This window comes from Macrobrachium nipponense, chromosome 10, assembly GCF_015104395.2.
Source record: "Macrobrachium nipponense isolate FS-2020 chromosome 10, ASM1510439v2, whole genome shotgun sequence".
Lineage (NCBI taxonomy): Eukaryota > Metazoa > Arthropoda > Malacostraca > Decapoda > Palaemonidae > Macrobrachium > Macrobrachium nipponense.
The window spans coordinates 73,115,750-73,134,064 of record NC_087204.1 but is presented as its reverse complement, the minus strand read 5'-3'; the positions used below and the strand labels follow the sequence as shown (position 1 = coordinate 73,134,064).

General features: G+C 42.8%; 1 protein-coding gene across 13 annotated transcripts in view; it reads right to left on the bottom strand.

Annotated features, from left to right (window-relative positions):
- The window catches only part of LOC135223692 (uncharacterized), a 299,245-nt gene that overhangs the window by 53,406 nt on the left and 227,524 nt on the right, over nt 1–18,315 (bottom strand). For 11 of the 13 annotated variants that reach the window (XM_064262397.1, XM_064262398.1, XM_064262399.1 and 8 more), the window contains one exon: nt 4,684–5,931. In XM_064262397.1, coding sequence (XP_064118467.1) covers nt 5,728–5,931 — 204 coding nt within the window. In that variant the 3' untranslated portion in view covers nt 4,684–5,727. Of the gene's footprint in view, nt 1–4,683; nt 5,932–18,315 lie in introns of those variants that run through there. The other 2 variants (XM_064262401.1, XM_064262402.1) reach the window with 1 other exon arrangement.

Genomic DNA, 18,315 nt, shown 5'->3' with positions numbered 1-18,315 from the left:
ATTAAACTCTTCCCATCTTCTGCCTCCCCTTTCATTTGTGGGAAGAGGAAAAAGACGAGGTCTTGGAAGACCTTGCACAATGATTTCCACTTGACTGTGAGTGCTTTCCTTCTCTAGGGACGAATGATGACATTTGCTCACTTAAAAGTGGGACACCTGTTATACGTTGCCTTAACAGTAGGTTTTCTGAGCATGTCTTTCCATTTACTATCAAAACACAAAGACTGAACCGGACCCTTCCCATTTGCACTTTTGCTGAGGTACACAGAGAAGAGTTGCTGATTCCCTCTTGCTATTATGTGTATGACTACCATATCTTGTGCTTGAAGACAGAAGGTTCATGTGTGACAGGGTACCACTCTACAATACCACTGGGTATCGTGTCAATTTGTGTGCACAAGATTTTGCAGACCCTTGGGTGGTTCCTGGTTCATCCATAACTTGACGTACTCACTTATGAACCCTGGTGTGTGTAAATGCAACAGAGGCTTCATGTATGGAAGGTCACTGCATTACAATACCACTATCATGGCAAGTCACATGCACTTGACTATGCACACACTGGGTGTTCCTGGTTTTTTACGGACTCCTGATGTTTGCATGCACAATAGTGCATGTAAGCATTGGTTTTTTGGCATATGGCCAACCATACAAAATTTAATTGATTATGAGTTAACTTCAGCTTACCATATGAAAGTCTGTGGAAAATATTGAGGTTGGTTTAAAGTGTTAGAGTTAAACTCAAATTGTATTCCCCCCTCAATGTGGGACCACCGTGATGTGGTGAGGGGGCTCTTGAACCACAGGAATTAGTTCCCAGGTTTTGAGTCCAAGAGTCTCATATATTTTTGTATGTATATATATTTGGAGTAATTTTGTGGAATTTTCCACTTTTTGTAAAATTTATTGGACCTGACTAATAGGAAAAGATATAATAGCTGGGAATGGGTTTATATCCGAAGCTAAATAGTCGGAACTGTGGTGGGACCATCAACTGCCCAATTATGTTAGGACCTGAGAGTTTTCAGGTGAAACTATTCTGCAGGACTGGACCATGGATTCCAGGTAGGTCTGGTTCTGGGTACAGAACTCTCAGCATTCTTTCCGGTTTGCCCGTAATGTGATTAGGGTGGGGATGATTGTATTCTTGTAATACTCTTAGTCCTATCAAGCAGGTTTGGCTTACACTTGGGCCATTCTAATCATGTTGTGCCATCCCCTGTGGGGTAGGGTAGGGACGAGGACATTTGGGATTTGGTTTCTCACTTGTGCCAATGATGGAAGAATAAACTCCATGAAAGGCTGATGATATATCTTTATAAGGTTTTCAGGTTTATTTTTTTTCCCTCCCCTCTCAAATCTTTATGTCTAGCAGTTGTAAGGATTCGAGTACCCTCGAGCCCTATGATGGTGCTCTTCCGGCACAGATGACGACCTGTGCACCCACCAAGGAAATTAAAAAAACTCCAAATGTTGATGACTTCTCCAAAAATAAATTAATGATAAGCAGTAATAACAAATCTCTTACTTTGGGAAAAGTAAGGTTCTTCTTCAGAACTCCTTCAGGCAGAGTCAGAGAATTTTTGTTTGTTTGTTTGTTTAAAGAGTGATCTTAGGAAGCTTCCATGCCCCTTTGTTGAGCTTATCTCATTGATAGTGTACTCTAAGGTGCACTCAGGAGGTGGGCAGTTTTCTCAAGGGCTATGGTCACAGCTTGCCTGTAGTGTCTTGGTTTTGGCTAACCCTGCAACATAGATCAGAAGGTTTCTTTTGTCCAGCAGATCAAGCAAGCTATTTCTCCACTATTGCCACAACAAAGGATGTTATGCATGCTATAAATTACTTCCATTCAAGTTGTTTCAACAATTTTCTTGTCAGGTGGGGCAAACTTTACACTGAGAAGGCATTCTTATATTTTACACTCTTCATAGTAGAGTGAATCAGTCTTGTGTACCTTTTTATGCTTTCCAAAAGAATAAGTTGAAACGATGGTGGAGAAGACTTATTCAGATAGCATGGACACCTTAAAGATCCGTCATGCAGTCTCCTTCAAGTCATGTAGAGTGATGAAGAGAACCATGACTACACTTTCTGTGGTTAGTGTCAAGGGGATCCTCTCCTTCATGAACAGAAACAAGGAACTCATACTTCTAGGGGAAACCAGAAGCCTTCGCAGCTCTTCAGCCTCCCACTCCAGCTCTGGCTATCGGAATGCTGGGGGGAGAGTAAAATGGCCTTTGCTGATGTACAGTCCTGTTCAAGTGCAGGATTGTCATTAGTTTATCATTTTCATTTCATTTCTCATTTTTCCATCTAGCCATACTTTCATTTCAGCGCTGAATGATCTTATAGATCCCAGTGCTTGGGCTATGCCCTAAATTCCATAATCCATCCATCCATCCAGCTCTGGCTAAGTAGGCAGATGGGGAAGAAGGATGGGGGTTAGGATGCTAAGGATTGCAGTCCCTCTTCCCAGCTATTGGACAAAGTGACAGAGAGAGGGTGGAGACCTGAGTAGTCTGTGTCCTTCAAGACAATTACAGGCTACTTTTGAAGGACCGGTACCATTCCTGACCTACCTTCTAGGATCTCTTAAGAGCTCTAGCCATCAGCAGAGGTGATGGGGTTGTTGAAGAATGCGCTGGAAGTCATGGATAATTGCATCAGGTGGCGACAGCCCCCAGGCATTCACCCTGGTGTTGGCTTTGGCCCATTACCAAGGTATTTGCTTGCTATGTCAATATGGGCATTTTGCTAGTTCTGGCATACTCAGAGGTGTTGTTGCTCTTGAATAGACAGCCCACTTCCATTGTGTAATAGTCGATGGGAATGTGATAAACTTAAGAAAAGTTGGGGTTCTTGCCCAGGTAGCATGCAGAGAACCTAGACATGTTAGTAGATATATCAGCAATGAGACACACTCCGTCAGACTCACATCAGTTGTCTGTTTGTTTGTATGGTGTTTTTACGTTGCGTGGAACCAGTGGTTATTCAGCAACGAGACCAACGGTTTTATGACTTCCAAACCACATCGAGAGTGAACTTCTATCACTGAATATACACATCTCTCACTCCTTAATGGAATGCCCGAGAATTGAACTCGTGGCCACCGAGGTGGTACACCAACACCATACCGACCACGCCACCGAGGTGCTTCACATCGGTTGGCTCAGGGATGTTTCAGTGTGGTTCTTGTTCAAGTCAGCTCAGCTTCATGTGTAGCCCTAGGTCATCTGTTGTCTCTGGAGAGGCTTGTTCCACATGGTGCCTCTACTTGCACTTGCATCAGTCAACCTCAAGCAGTCCTCCCTCCCAGCATTCTCACTCATGAAGGTTTGGCAAATTCAGAACCCATCAGTTTCTGAAAAGAGACTGTAGAATCTGTTGGTTCTTTCCCTCTTGAGAATTTGTTAGCAGGGAGGTGGATGAGCTGTTTTGTTGCCCAGACATATCCCTGTGGCACTATTAAATTAGAACCTGACCTCTTCAACTAGAGCACTGGAGTCTCTTTGAAGTGGTTGCAGGCACAACAGTGTGTCCAGAACACCCTTCTTTCTAGCTTAATGAACCATTAAAATGGCCATACAGTCCATCCTGTGAGGAGGATTGTCCTCCAGTTTGGAAGAGCTCATAAAGCCAGGTATGTGGACCTGACCCTAAACTTTCCATGAACATTCAGTTCACAGGTAATGTAAGCAGGTGTCTGGCAGCTAAGCTACCTTTACCTAATTTTACCCCAGGTATGTTGCCTGCAGGTCCTTGGACCCTTAAATAGAACTTTTGGTAGCTGCTGAACAGGTTTCGTTGTCTGCAAGCTCCTCTTGGACTGGAGGTTGAATGGATGAGTGACTGGCTCTCTCCCCCTTCTACATTCTTCAAACATTCTATCCTAGAGTTTGGGCTCATAAGGTGTGACTCCCTCTACTCAGCCTTTTAATTTGGTGGAGGGGGGGGGGGGCGCAGTGGTAAAGCTGTTATATGATGCCATAATTTTATGATTGGCCCAGATGTTAGTTGCCTTCAAACTTGTGCTACACTAAATTTAGATGGGACTTCAGATATATTGAACACTAGCTCATGGTCCTATCTATTTTGCATCTATACGCCAGATTATATAGGTTATAGGAGTCGGGGTCATGACCAGGAGCATGGCATTTCCATTGCTAGATTCAACTTGCCAGTCAGTTAATAGGCTTCTCTCACCCAAAGAATAAGTCTCCTATATATATAAGATGATGGTTTATATTCCCTCAGGAACAAATCACAAATTAGTAATTTGTAATTTTCATGGGCATACAAACAAAGTATGTAAAAGATTTTATCATAATCCCAACTTCACCACCCTGCAGTCTCTAATGCCATGGGAAAGAGTACTTGATGACATGTGAAGGGGTAAAGTTCCCCCCTATTACCACCAGTTAACTACCTTTTTAAAAATTTGCAATTACAAATTCCAGCTAGTGTCAAGGAAAAATACAAATCAGCTTAATTTGTGATTTTTTCTAAGGGTGAATGCTTAACTGCCTATGTGCTTATATTTTATACAAATGCCTTAAGTCTTAAATGTTGTGGCCTTAAGGATTTTTTAGTGATAAAATGTCAGGCAATTCTTAGGTAGACTGTATATCTTATACATTGCATCTTGACAAGGTCCGTTTTAGGGATGGAAAACAAATATTCCTGTAAAATTATCCCTGTTTAATTCCTACAAGTAGGAAATATAAATGGAAAACATTTTAAAAAGAGAACTTAAATAGTTACCAAACTTACCGTATTTATGCAAGAATTTCTTTTTACTCTGACATTAATTAAACTATGGAGCAGCTTTAACTAAAGACTTGACTTGTGCAATATCCAATTACAGTTATGAAATAAATATTCTGTAAAGAATGTAGTGCTAGAGCAAAATATCATAAAATGGCCTAATAACAAAAATTAAAATGATTTTGAATGGCTACAAACCAATTATAGTTCGTGGCAGCAATAATCCTTTTAATGATTTTCTGATTGGATTTTACTGGAAAAATATATATTTTACATAACCACGATCTGTGCTATTGCAGGATCTAATGAATAATATTCTTCAACATGCTCCAGTGTGCAGCAATTTCAATACAAATCTTATAGTCAGATAAAAATAAAAATCTGTTTCCTATACTTTCTTACTTGGGGCACATATACAGAATATAAGAAATCCTCTTTACATACATGGAAGGATATCAAGCCATAAATTAAAGACTTCTCCCAACATGGCGCATTTAAGACTTGGAGGCGAAGAAGGGAATGTTTGTGGCTCTAGTAACGTTATCCATGAAGAAATGAATGTGACTTTTGCAGTGATTTCAAACTCATTTAAAAATTGAAAGAGGCAGCATTTTGTAACACTAATGTGATTTGGTGCTTTTGCTTTTCTGTAATGTATGAAAAAAAAAATATTGTACCATAATTGTGCTTCTGATTGTGGACATATAGAAGTCTCTTTCTTCTTCAACTCAGATTATAACTCGACTATCTGTTCTTAGAGCATATTGACTTGATAACACTTAATCTGTACCTAGTGAAAGACCTGCATTAACAAATCACATTTTTATAGAGTTAACACAAACACGAGTTACACGTGGCTGAGAGCTTCTATGGTAATAATAGTTCTACCAAGAATACAACGTTCATGTTTTTTCAAGAGTTTTCACAAACTGCATTCAAAATTTTTCTTGGGTCATCACAGACTCAGAGTGCAGAGATGGCTTCTTTCCCTTTTTCATTCTGAGAAGCATCTAATACAATCTTATTCTCACCAGAATCTTGGTGTACAACAGTAGCATGTTTTGGTTTGATGTCGAGTACAATGCCCACACCTTCTCCAGTATCTGGAGAGACACCTGACTCCTCTGGAACTGATGCCAAGTATTCTTCATTGGTTGTATATTTTACCTGTAAAAGTGGTTTTGCATTAGAAACAATCAAACTATAGAAAAAAATTTTTCTTATAAACCCATTACAATAATTAAATATTCCCTTCTTTCCAAGGACATATACTCTCCTACAACAGCTTGCATCAGTCAAGACTGGGAAGCCTCCACCAAACATACTTAGGGCAAAGCACCCTCTTCATTCTCTTATGCTGAGAGGAGACTTATAAGAAGCCAGATACTGTATATGGAAATAAATAGTGCACACACTTTTAAAAATTTTTATGTATAGACATGTTTTGGACTCAAAAGTTTTACTTAAACTCCATATATCATATTCTACCTAAATGTCAATTATGGCAGAACTAAGCAGCTTTAACATCTGAAGCCAAGCATGCACCTATACTATCCAAATATTGACAGTAAAGAGGGTCCAATTTACAATGGTGACACTAATAACACATTCAGCAGAAACTATTCCAAATTTTGAATTTCAGTTTCTGAGGAACGCCGTATGGGGGTATGATACTCTTGTAAATGGTGAGCATCCTGGCAGTAATGGTGCTCATTTCCATTTGTCACAAAACTCTTCAAATACTGAATTATGTAGCTTTTTTATAATTAATTTCAATGTAAGTAGCACCATTCTTGTTATTTAGTTTGAAAATTTTATTATAAACCCTGGATGTATTTCTTGGCCAAAAATTTCATCACAAGAAAACCTCAAGAAAAAAATTACAGACTTGGTACACTGTAAAAAAATGTGAATTTATTATCCAATAAAAGTTTCAGAGCAAGTTTTTATGAACTTAATCTTCAATGGTCTTCCATTGGCAATTTTATTACAATTTCTTTGTTTACTCATACCATCTCTGGTGATTGACAAATTGCTTCCTCCTCTTGTCATTTCCTCTGATTCATGATCATCTCTGATAAAATTTGAAGTTAAAAAATAATCTAAGGTAGGTTTGTCTGTAAATACAATATAAAAAACATCACCATAATCACTACTGTCACTACCAGAACTATCTGATAGTTCAGGTCGACTACTGTTGTCAGTGGCATTTCCAAATCAAAGCCTCTCTACTACTACATCATCAAGAGAAACCTCCTTCCTTTATAGTATTTTGATGGTTACTGAAGGTTAGCCCTTGTCCTAAGATTCCTGTAAGTTGGAAATCAAATGTTGCCATTTGTCACAGAATATTGACAAAAGCTCCTTACAATGAAGGCTTACAATGATGAGGGAAACACATTAGCTATTTCTGGGCTCGGTTCGTGTCGCTGCGCGAAATATCCTTTAATCCATTATTTCTAAGGTAAATGTACTAACACATACCAGAGAATAAATAAAATAAAGAAAAGGTCAGTACTACTGACTCGCTCACCCTCCAAGAGGGTGTCGGTATGAACACTATGGCGAGTGAGACAAACTACCACGAACCACTTGCCAATAGAAATCTCCCACTACAAAACCCCCACTAGAGGGGAGCCGACCCACAGAGTGGGCAGCAACTACTACTACTCCATCCCATGCTGCCGACTGCTGCGCCTCTGGTGGCCATCCTTTTCAGTTAGCGCACCGCGTACACACGTGCCCTTTTTTGCTCTGTTTTTTGTGCCCCTATTTTGGATTTATCAGTCATGGAGCGTACAGCCATCGCAGCAGCTAAGTTAAGTAATCAGTTGTTATTGCTATTGAGTTTTTTCCGCCCTTGAGTCAGTATTTGCCGTTTTTTAGGTATAAATACGGGCTCTTGGTCGGAAGCATGGCAGCATGGTTCTGCCTCGTGGCGGGTTCGTTCTTGGTCTTCCATACCCAGAACCTTCCCTTATTTCCTTACGCTCTATTGTTAGTTATCTATTTTATGTTAGGGGTCCAGCCTACTGGGTTTATGTCATGCATGCATGTCTTCTTCACCTTGCGTAGGCATCTCCATCCAGACCCTAGCCACAGCTCTTAGTATCGGCCCCGGCTAGCTTTGAGTGGTAGACTTTCTTTCGGGTTAGTCGTACACTCCTGGATTTTTTCTCCTACTGATTTATTTTCTTTCTTTACGTTAAGTGATTTTGGTTATTTATATTTTAGGTTAGCCTACGGCGTCTGGCATTTCACGTAGCCTAGGTTATGTATTATTGGTATCCACCACTATTGCTTCCGCTCTTCAGTTCGGTTGCTTCTCTATAGCATCTCTCTGATTAGTTGGTTGCTTTATCCTAGGCTATATTGTGTCATTGTATTGCATGTTACCGCTCCGTGGTCACTACGTGATCACGGAGCAGCCAGGCGCCTGTCCAGTCACCTTTCCCTCCTCCCGCTCTTCCATTGGGCCGGGGGGGAGGGTTGGTCTGTCCTCGCTCGCTCCACATACCCGTGCCTGCCTCCCTCTCTCCCTAGGCGGAGGGAGTAGGGGGGGCTGGACAGACCCAGACTGGACCCGACCTCTCTCTGGCTTCACGGCGCGCTCGGATGACTAAGGGGGGGGGACTGGCCTTCCCCCCTCCGTCGTTACTCCGTCGCTCCGTTGCTAGCTCGAGTCTGTTTCGCCCTCTCGCCCTTTCCCAGCTTACTGGTGCTCTTTAATTTACCGGAGCTCCGGCATCCACGTGGAAAGGTGCTAGTTCACCCTGGCGGGCGGACTGCAGGCGTACAGTTGGTCTTTCCTAACCACCCCGTCGCGCTGATATCGCGACACGAACACCGCCGCGCACCGGATTTATTCCGGTACGTTCTATGGCTTTAGGTTTAAGTATTTAGTATTTAATTTAAACTATAGTAAGTTTAATTTAAGTTACCTTAAGCCAAATCCCTCCGTTACCTACACACCGGATCTCTCCGGGGGTCCTAGCCTATTCAGGTGGTAAGGGAGGGGTTATGCCCAAAATTTTTTCGCGCTCCGGCATGCAGCGGAGTTCTTTTAGCCTCTAGCCTGTAAGTGATATCTTTTAGGATGCTCATGTATCTTTTCACTTACAGACCACCAACTGTGAGCATCCAGGATGCAATGCCATGCTCCAGGACCCCTGTGGGCATGAAGTCTGCAGATCCCATGCTCCATGCGCGACTCCGCACGGGAATCTTCAAGTCTGGTTTCACGAGACCTGCACTATTTGCTACGATCTGGTGAGCCAGCTCGTAGACGGGGTAAGTATTCCCAACTCCGTTCGCTAATCCCTACAAGGTTATAGCTCTTAAGTTTAATTTTAATCTCTTATTTTAAACTTAAGCTTGTTTTATACGGGATCTCGCATCCCCTATGTTTTTAGTCTAAACCTATTACTTAAGTTTTAATCTTAAGTTTAAACTTAAAACTAACAAATACCCTCTCTTCCAGGCTCCCGCTGTTAGAGACACCGCCCTGGCAACCCTGAGGGCTTGGGTCGGCGGTTTTGGCAAGAACGCCGCCAAGGGACAGCCCTACATTCTTGAGAAGAGGTTGGCTGTCCTGATCTTCCCCGGCGGCAAGTCAACGGGTTACGTCGACCCGGCAGAGGCAGCCCCGACTATGGCGGCGATTCAGCAACAGCTCGCCGCTTCGTTGAGTGAACCAGGCCAGGACATCTCGTCGGAAGTCGCGACACTGGATCTGAATATTGAACCTATGGTAGGTGTTGACGACCTGTTGGTCGAGGTAGGTACGTTGGACGCCCAAGGGCTTCCCTTGGGCGCCACTGGGTCTTCTACTCCTGCTAACTCTCCAGCTTCCTTCCAAGGCTTTACAGGAGCTGAGCTCCTTTATACTTCTCCTGATGCTTCCGTAAGACCTAAGGTCAAAGGACAGACGGTTGTGAAAACCCTAAGTAAGACGTCGTCGTCGTCCAAAAAGACGTCGTCGGCGTCAACATCTCGCAAGTCTCCGGCTACGAACCCCGGAGCAGAGAGGTCTAGAGCTTCTGGGTCCGGCTCCAAATCCTCAAGGAGTAGGTCTTCCAAGGAGAGATCACATACTCCGGCGGAGTCAGCCGTTTCTCCTCTCCCCTTGGTACCTGTTCAGAGTTACCCAACCACCTCCGCAGCAGCTCCGGCTTTGGATCCCAATGCTGGTCTGTTACAACACATGGGGGATTTGGTCGGTTCTCTCAAAAACAGTATGGAGCAGATGTTCTCCCGGTTGTCCGACAGGATCACCTCCCAGGATAACATCATCGCCGAACTTAGCCAGGCTCCTCTAGCTACTCCCCCACCTTTCGGCACAGGTATAGCTCAGCTTCCACCTCATGACTCTCTGCCTCCGTTCTCTATGAACAACCCCTGGAGGGTGGCGTCATACGCCCCCTTCCAGGACGGGCTTATTTCTATTCCGGAGTGTGGAACTCGAAGGATTGAGGACTTCGAGTTCTACCCGGAGGGTCTACAGCCGCCGTTCATTGGCTACGCCAGACTCACTGACGCAGCCATGACGCGAGATGACAAGGTCCCTAAAGAGACAGTCCTCTATTCACGTGACCAGGCTCAAAGAGAATGGCTCAGGTGCTTAGAGGACATGGATTGTTCAAACACGAAGATTCAACCCTTTAAGAGTCCCTTCACCATTTTCACAATGGAAGAGGGAACTCCGCTTCCCTTCCTTACCAAAATCGCTACGGTCACTATCCCAGCGGCCCAAAAGGGGGAGTCGTTACCACAGCTAAAGGAAGCGGACCCCACATCTCCTTTACTTCCCTCAACCGGAGAATTGTGGGAAGACCTGCCCAACACTTTTTCGGCGGGCAAACTCAAACCAGACTGTGCTATGGATCAGTTTGGTGAGAAGCTGCCTAGACTTCCGGACAGCCTCATTCAGGCGGAGTTTGAGGCCAAGTCTAGGCTAGCCAGGTCTATTAACACCATGGCCATGACAGAAGTGGCTACCATTGCTTACGGTTCCGAGCCACTCTTTAAGCTTATCACCAAGTCACTGACTCAAACGGTACAGTCTGACATGTTTGAGTTCGCCACAGCCAGAACGAATTGTCGGAAGCATGTCCTCCAAGAAGCAACTATTCGGCATGAACCGAATAGTTGCTTTCATCAACATCTGGGGCGGGAGCAGACCTCTTCCCCGATGCAATGGTAAAGGAGGTCCAGGCAGAAGCTACAAGGCTTAACCAAAGCCTTAAGGATCGTTGGGGTCTCACTGCAAAGAGACGCCAAGACCAAGCAGTGAGGGGTAAGGCTCAGAGGAAACCCAGACGTTTCCAGCCATACCAAAAAGAAACAACAACGCTTTGCCCAGCCTGTTTCGGCTGTTCCGTTGGTGCAGGCGGCCCAACCCTCTACCTCCAAGGCCCAATCACAGCCTATCTATGTGATTTCCCCCCAGCCTCAACCTTCCACCTCTTACGCTGTCTCCCCAGCCTTCAACCAGGTGTTCGAAGGCCAGGCCTTTCAGCAGTATGACCGCTCGGGTAGGGGAGGCAGAGGTAAGCGATCCTTTCGTCACAGAGGATCAGGAAGGTCCCTTAATAGAGGAAAACACTTCCGGGGAGGCCGCGGAGGTTACCAACAACAATGAGAACTTCCAGGTAGGAGGGAGGCTGTTTCTTTTCCGCCATCGGTGGAGATTCAGCAAATGGGCACAAAGTATTGTGTCGAAAGGCCTGGGTTGGAGTTGGGTTGCGAATCCGCCCCCACCCAGACCTTTCCTTCAACTTCCATCCAAAGAATTGACGGAGTATGCGGAGGACCTCCTTCAGAAAGGAGCAATAGCGAGAGTCAACAGATTAAAGTTTCAAGGGCGCTTGTTCAGCGTTCCAAAGAAAGGCTCACAAAAAAGAAGGGTAATCTTAGACTTGTCCCGTTTAAACTTGGCCATTCGCTGCGACAAGTTCAAGATGCTCACCATCTCGCAGGTGCGGACCTTACTTCCCCGTGGGGCCGTCACCACCTCTATCGATCTTACAGACGCATACTATCATATCCCTATTGCAAGACACTTTCGCCCTTATCTGGGCTTCAAGATAGGAGATCAGGCATTCTCCTTCAAGGTAGTTCCCTTCGGTCTGAACGTGGCACCCAGGGTGTTCACGAAGTTGGCGGAAGTGGTCGTCCAACAACTAAGGTCGCAAGGGATCATGGTAGTAGCATATCTCGACGATTGGTTAATTTGGGCTCCAACAGTCGAGGAATGTCGCAAAGCAACACTGAAAGTAATCCAGTTCCTAGAATATCTAGGGTTCAAGATAAACAGGACAAAATCGAGACTCACTCCGGAGTCAAACTTTCAGTGGCTGGGCATTCAATGGAATCTATCCTCCCATACTCTGTCGATTCCATCAGCCAAGAGAAAAGAAATAGCGAAGTCAGTAAAGCAATTTCTAGGACACAAACTTGCTTCAAGGAGAACCCAGGAAAGGATTCTGGGTTCACTCCAATTTGCATCAGTGACAAACATCTTGATGAAAGCCAAACTGAAAGACCTAACCAGAATCTGGCGCTCACGAGCAAATGTCAGGTCCAGGGACAAATTGTCTTCAGTCCCACAGATTCTGCGGAATCGTCTACGCCCTTGGGCAAAAGTCAAGAACCTGTCAATATCAGTACCCCTTCAGTTTCCTCCTCCGGGGATTACCATCCACACGGACGCTTCATTAAGCGGCTGGGGAGGATATTCTCAGTTCAAGAAGGTTCAAGGAACCTGGTCACCCCAGTTCCGTCAGCTTCACATAAATGTACTGGAAGCAATGGCAGTGTTCTTGACTCTAAAAAGGTTACGTCCGCCAAAGAACTCCCACATAAAGCTAGTTTTAGACAGCGCAGTGGTAGTCCATTGTGTAAACAGGGGAGGCTCCAAGTCACGACATCTGAATCATGTCATGGTAGCCATCTTCTCCCTGGCGGACAAGTTCAGTTGGCACCTCTCCTCCACCCATATAGCTGGAGTGAGAAACGTCATAGCAGATGCTCTATCCCGATCAGTTCCTCTGGAGTCGGAATGGTCACTGGACAACAGTTCGTTCCATGGATTCTCCGGAGGGTTCCAGGTCTACAAGTGGATTTATTCGCATCCCAAGCGAACCACAAACTCCCATGTTATGTGGCCCCCAACCTGGACCCTCTGGCCTATGCCACGGACGCCCTGTCCATAGACTGGAACAACTGGGAGAAGATTTATGTCTTTCCTCCAGTGAATCTTCTCCTGAAGGTACTGAACAAACTCAGGACGTTCAAGGGTCAAGTAGCTCTAGTAGCCCCAGACTGGCCGAAGAGCAATTGGTACCCTCTCATTCTGGAACTGGGTCTTTGTCCTCTTCGAATTCCCAATCCCAGGCTCTCCCAGTTAGTACAAACGAAGACTGTGTTCGCTTCCTCAGGAATTCTCAAAACCCTAACTTTATGGACTTCATGAAGTTCGCGGCTAAAAGAGACGCGAATATTGATCCTCGAAATATTCTTTTCTTGGAATCTGATAAGAGAGATTCAACTTTGAGACAGTATGATGCTGCAGTCAAAAAGTTGGCATCCTTCCTGAGAGAATCAGATATTAGAATCATGACAATCAATTCAGCTATATCCTTTTTCAGATCTTTATTTGAAAAAGGCTTAGCAGCTAGCACTATTACGACAAACAAGTCGGCCTTGAAAAAGATTTTTCAACTCGGGTTCAGCATAGACTTGACAGACTCTTACTTCTCGTCTATTCCCAAGGCTTGTGCTAGACTTAGACCTTCAGTGAGGCCTACGTCAGTGTCGTGGTTCTTAAATGATGTTCTTAAGCTGGCTTCAGAAACAGATAATACATCATGTTCATTTATAATGCTCTTGAGAAAGACTCTATTTTTGTTAAGCTTGGCTTCAGGAGCTAGAATTTCAGAACTGTCGGCGTTATCCAGAGATCCCAATCATATAGAATTTCTTCCCACAGGGGAAGTTCTACTTTCTCCGGAACGTAGTTTTATAGCAAAGAATGAGGATCCTTTGATGAGGTGGGAACCATGGAAGGTTGTACCCCTTCCACAAGATGTCTCTCTTTGTCCAGTATCGACCTTACGAGCCTTTCTGTCCAGGACATCCTCATCCTCTTCGGGTCCCCTCTTTATGAGAGAAAAAGGTGGTACTTTATCTACTAAAGGTATCAGGCAACAAATCCTGTACTTTATTAAGCAAGCCAACCCTGATTCCTTCCCTAAAGTACATGATGTCAGGGCAGTTGCCACCTCAATTAACTATTTCCAACACATGAATTTCGATGATTTAAAAAAGTATACCGGATGGAAATCGCCGACAGTATTTAAGCGTCATTACTTAAAGTCCTTGGAAGCTCTGAAATTTTCAGCAGTTGCGGCGGGTAACATAGTTTCCCCCGACTCTGCTTAATCTTTAGTAGAAGATCCAGTTCTCCTTTCTACCTATCTCACCCAACAGTTTGTCTATACCTGCCATGTTCATCTACGTTTACCTTGAGTCTTAGCTGCTCTTATGATGGTACAGTGGGTGCCCCTTATTTTTTTGCTAGGGTCACTCACAATTGATTGTATATAATGATCTCTTTGATGTGGTCCCCTTATTTTTATGCTAGGGTGACACATCTCATTTACAATGGTTACGGGTTTTGTATACTAAGTCATATACATTTCTTTATTATATTATTGTCGAAGTTTGTTCTATTCAATTTATTATTATAATTGCTTTAATTACTTTGTACATATTAACTATACACAGATGTTAAGCTCAACATATATTCCATGTAAGCCCTGTATATATATGTTAAATTTAAGTTAATTTTAAGAAATATTATTAACTTTAAGTTAATTTTAAGTAATATTTCTATTCTGTATCATTGTGTATATGTATATTTATTAGCAATTATATTTCTTCATTTTATTTTATCTTTTATTGAGACCTTTTTTGTCTGTTTTATTTGTTCTTTACAATCTTGTGCTATTTCTCTGGTACGATTTCGCGCAGCGACACGAACTGAGCCCAGAAAAGGGATTTTGACGTAAGGAAAAATCTATTTCTGGGCGATTGGTTCGTGTCGCCAGCGAAATATCCTTTAATCCATTATTTCTAAGGTAAATGTACTAACACATACCAGAGAATAAATAAAATAAAGAAAAGGTCAGTACTACTGACTCGCTCACCCTCCAAGAGGGTGTCGGTATGAACACTATGGCGAGTGAGACCACTACCACGAACCACTTGCCAATAGAAATCTCCCACTACAAAACCCCCACTAGAGGGGAGCCGACCCACAGAGTGGGCAGCAACTACTACTACTCCATCCCATGCTGCCGACTGCTGCGCCTCTGGTGGCCATCCTGAAGTTAGCAGACAATCTTGAGCGTTGGGATGGGCAGGGTGGGATTTCGCTGGCGACACGAACCAATCGCCCAGAAATAGATTTTTCCTTACGTCAAAATCCCTTTATGAGCTGCCTAACTAGATCCAAAAGAATGATGACTATGGAGATCAATCCCGTGTCATGGGTGAAACCTTTTCATGAACAGAGTTCAGTCCCATTGGAGAATGTAACTCCATGTAACTACAGGAAATGTCTGTAATCTGTATGACTGTATTACCAAAATGTGACAGTAAGTACCCCAGACAGTCAGTCATGTCTTACAAGAGGGAGATGACTTGGAAGTATTAATGATGTGGATGAAACTGAAATGGCATTGTACCTTTGGTAACACATGACCCACCATGGCAATGGGCTACAACAAGAATATGCACACTGACCATGAATTTGAGAAAAGATGGTAAATACTCAAGTAGCTATGCCTCACAAGGGCACCAGAGGGGAGATGACATAAAAGTTATAAGTTTGGTAAAGGTAAAGGAGTACTGTCCCTTCCCATGGGTAGCATGACCCATTTCGACAATCAGCTTCAACAAGAATGCGTTGAAATGTCTTAAGTAAAGTCTTGGATAGAATTTAGTAAAAACAGCATGGCATCTCAATGTTCCTGCTGAAAGTATGGTAGCAAACTCCTAATTGTACTAAAACATATATTGCGTCATCAACATCCAAGAAATCTGAGTAAGCCCTTGTGCTGACCTGACATTACTAGATTGAGACCTTATTCTTGGAGATTTGCTTCTTGATGTGATCTGCTTTGAGAAAGTCTCAAAGAAGAGAAATTTCTGATTTTGTTACAAGTAAACTCTAATTGTCCCAAATGAACAAAGTAGAAGCCCTTCACTCTGAGAAGAAGCCAAAGACATCTTAAGATGCCAAGAGTGTGCTGATTGGGATCTTAAAAAATGGAAGACTTGAGACTATCACTTATAGAAATTGGCAAGGGACAAGAAAAGGAAGGCAATTGCTAGGGTGTAGAAGAGTAAACTCATAGCTAGTTAGGAATTGTCTTTAGCAAGTCTACCCCCTGCATGCAACACACTTTGTATGCCCCTTAGGGGGTAGTGCTGTCAGTGGAGAACTCATGTGGTGCACTGTAGCCATTACTTAAGGTTCTTTGCAGCATGCCTTTGGCCCCTAGCTGCAACCACTTTTGTTCCTTTTACGTACCTCCTTTTATATTAACTTTCTTCATCTTACTTTCCACCCTCTCCTAACAATAGTTCCATAGTGCAACTGTGAGGTTTTCCTCCTGTTACACCTTTCAAACCTTTTACTTTACTGTTATTTCCATTTCAGCACTGAATGGCCTCATAGGTCCCTAAGATTAGATGCACTAGAACCAGATATCTTGAATAGTAAAAAATCATGGGGGAGAAGTTGTAATGAGATAATGTCTCAAAGAGCATCAATCACTAACTAAATATGCTGAAAGGCAACCAATAAAGGAATACTTCACCAATTGTTGTGATAAAGGACAACCAGAAAAGCAATAATTCCAAAAAATTAATAGCTGCCAACCACTGGACTTCACCCATCAGCCGGAAGAAACAAATTGAAGCTCTCTGCTAAGTTGTACCTCTCTTTCCCCTCCAAAAGTGGATGGGGCAAGTCATTACCGACGAAACATTAGGGCGCAACCCACAAATTTCAAAATTTTAACTGCCAAATGAGTGAAACTAATAGCTACGTAATTATACAGTTACTTATATAAAAATTTCAATTTTGTGATCAACACCTGGAGCGTCTGAGTTCACTTGGGGACTTGTGTGTGTCAAGAGACAAAGGCTCTGGAAACTACTATTGTTCATTCACAAGAATCTGTTAGAATACAGAGCAAGGTGCTTGGGTTTGAAATATGTTGAGTGACAGGCTATTATATCTGTAAGTGTACATTTCTGGAATTGCAACAAAAAATGGATGAAAGGAAAAACTTCAGGAGGGGACTGATTCTTTTGTCATTCAACAAAAATGCTTTGTGTACCATGATTACTGGTCAATGCAACAGTGTCACTCCCAGTAATAAATGTGACTACTCACAGTCAGACACATAAAAAAATATTTATATCCAAGGTCAACACTGGGGACAAAGAAGTGTAAGGTGTAGAAATCACACCACTTCTCATTAAAGACATTAAAATACTGATGAATTAAGTAGAATGGAATATAAAATTTAGGCTAAAGGCCAAGTGCAAGAAATTGACATCATACAGTGCTGAAAGGGAAATTGAGAGTAAAAAGGTGTAACAGGAGGAAACCCTTACAGTTGCACAGTGAAACAAATGTTAAGAGATGGTGGACAGTAGGATGGAAGAAAGAATATGAATGGAGGTCCAGTAAAAGGAATTGAAGGGACTGCAGTGGGGGTCAAAGGGATGCTGTCAAGACCCTTGAGTAATGCCTGTAGTGCACTAAGCCTCCTATAGGTTGATGAATGAGGTAATGCATCATAATGAGGTGCTGATAGAATAATGCTGAAAGACACCATCCTCCACAAGGCAAACATTCTAGCAAATTCTGTCAGAACTGCAGAACTCCCAAAGAGTGAGGTATATAACTGTTTGTCAAAGTGTCATACATTGTAGTACTACCTACTGATTTGTATTTTAATTAAAAGACTGTAGAGTCTGAGGACATGCAATACGTAGACCATAAAATTGGGCATAAGTATGTGTGTTATAGGGTTGTGATTTCCGTATAAGATAATTGAATTTAACATAAAAAAATTTTATGTACTCTTGCATTTGATGTTAAATGTCACAAAAACATGACGGAGGAACTGCCAGAGCATAGCAACCTTCTACTTAATTTTTTATGAGCTTGAAGAATTAGTAAATGTGCTGTATACTGTGGTATACTGCACTCTTTTACTTGAGTCATACTATACAGTAAATGTACAAGAAAGCAACATGATAGTGGCTAAACTATACCATGAAACATATTTTTTTGGTCTGATGGCTGAATAATTCACTACCTGAACAACATAAAATTTAATTTTAAAAAATTAGAAGTTTTATGTTTCAACTCTATGTCGGGAAAGCTTTTAGGGAAAAGACAAATATTATTGGAAAAAATGTAAAGAGCAAGACTGCCCCCAAGTATCATAGGCCAGTAATCCTGAAACA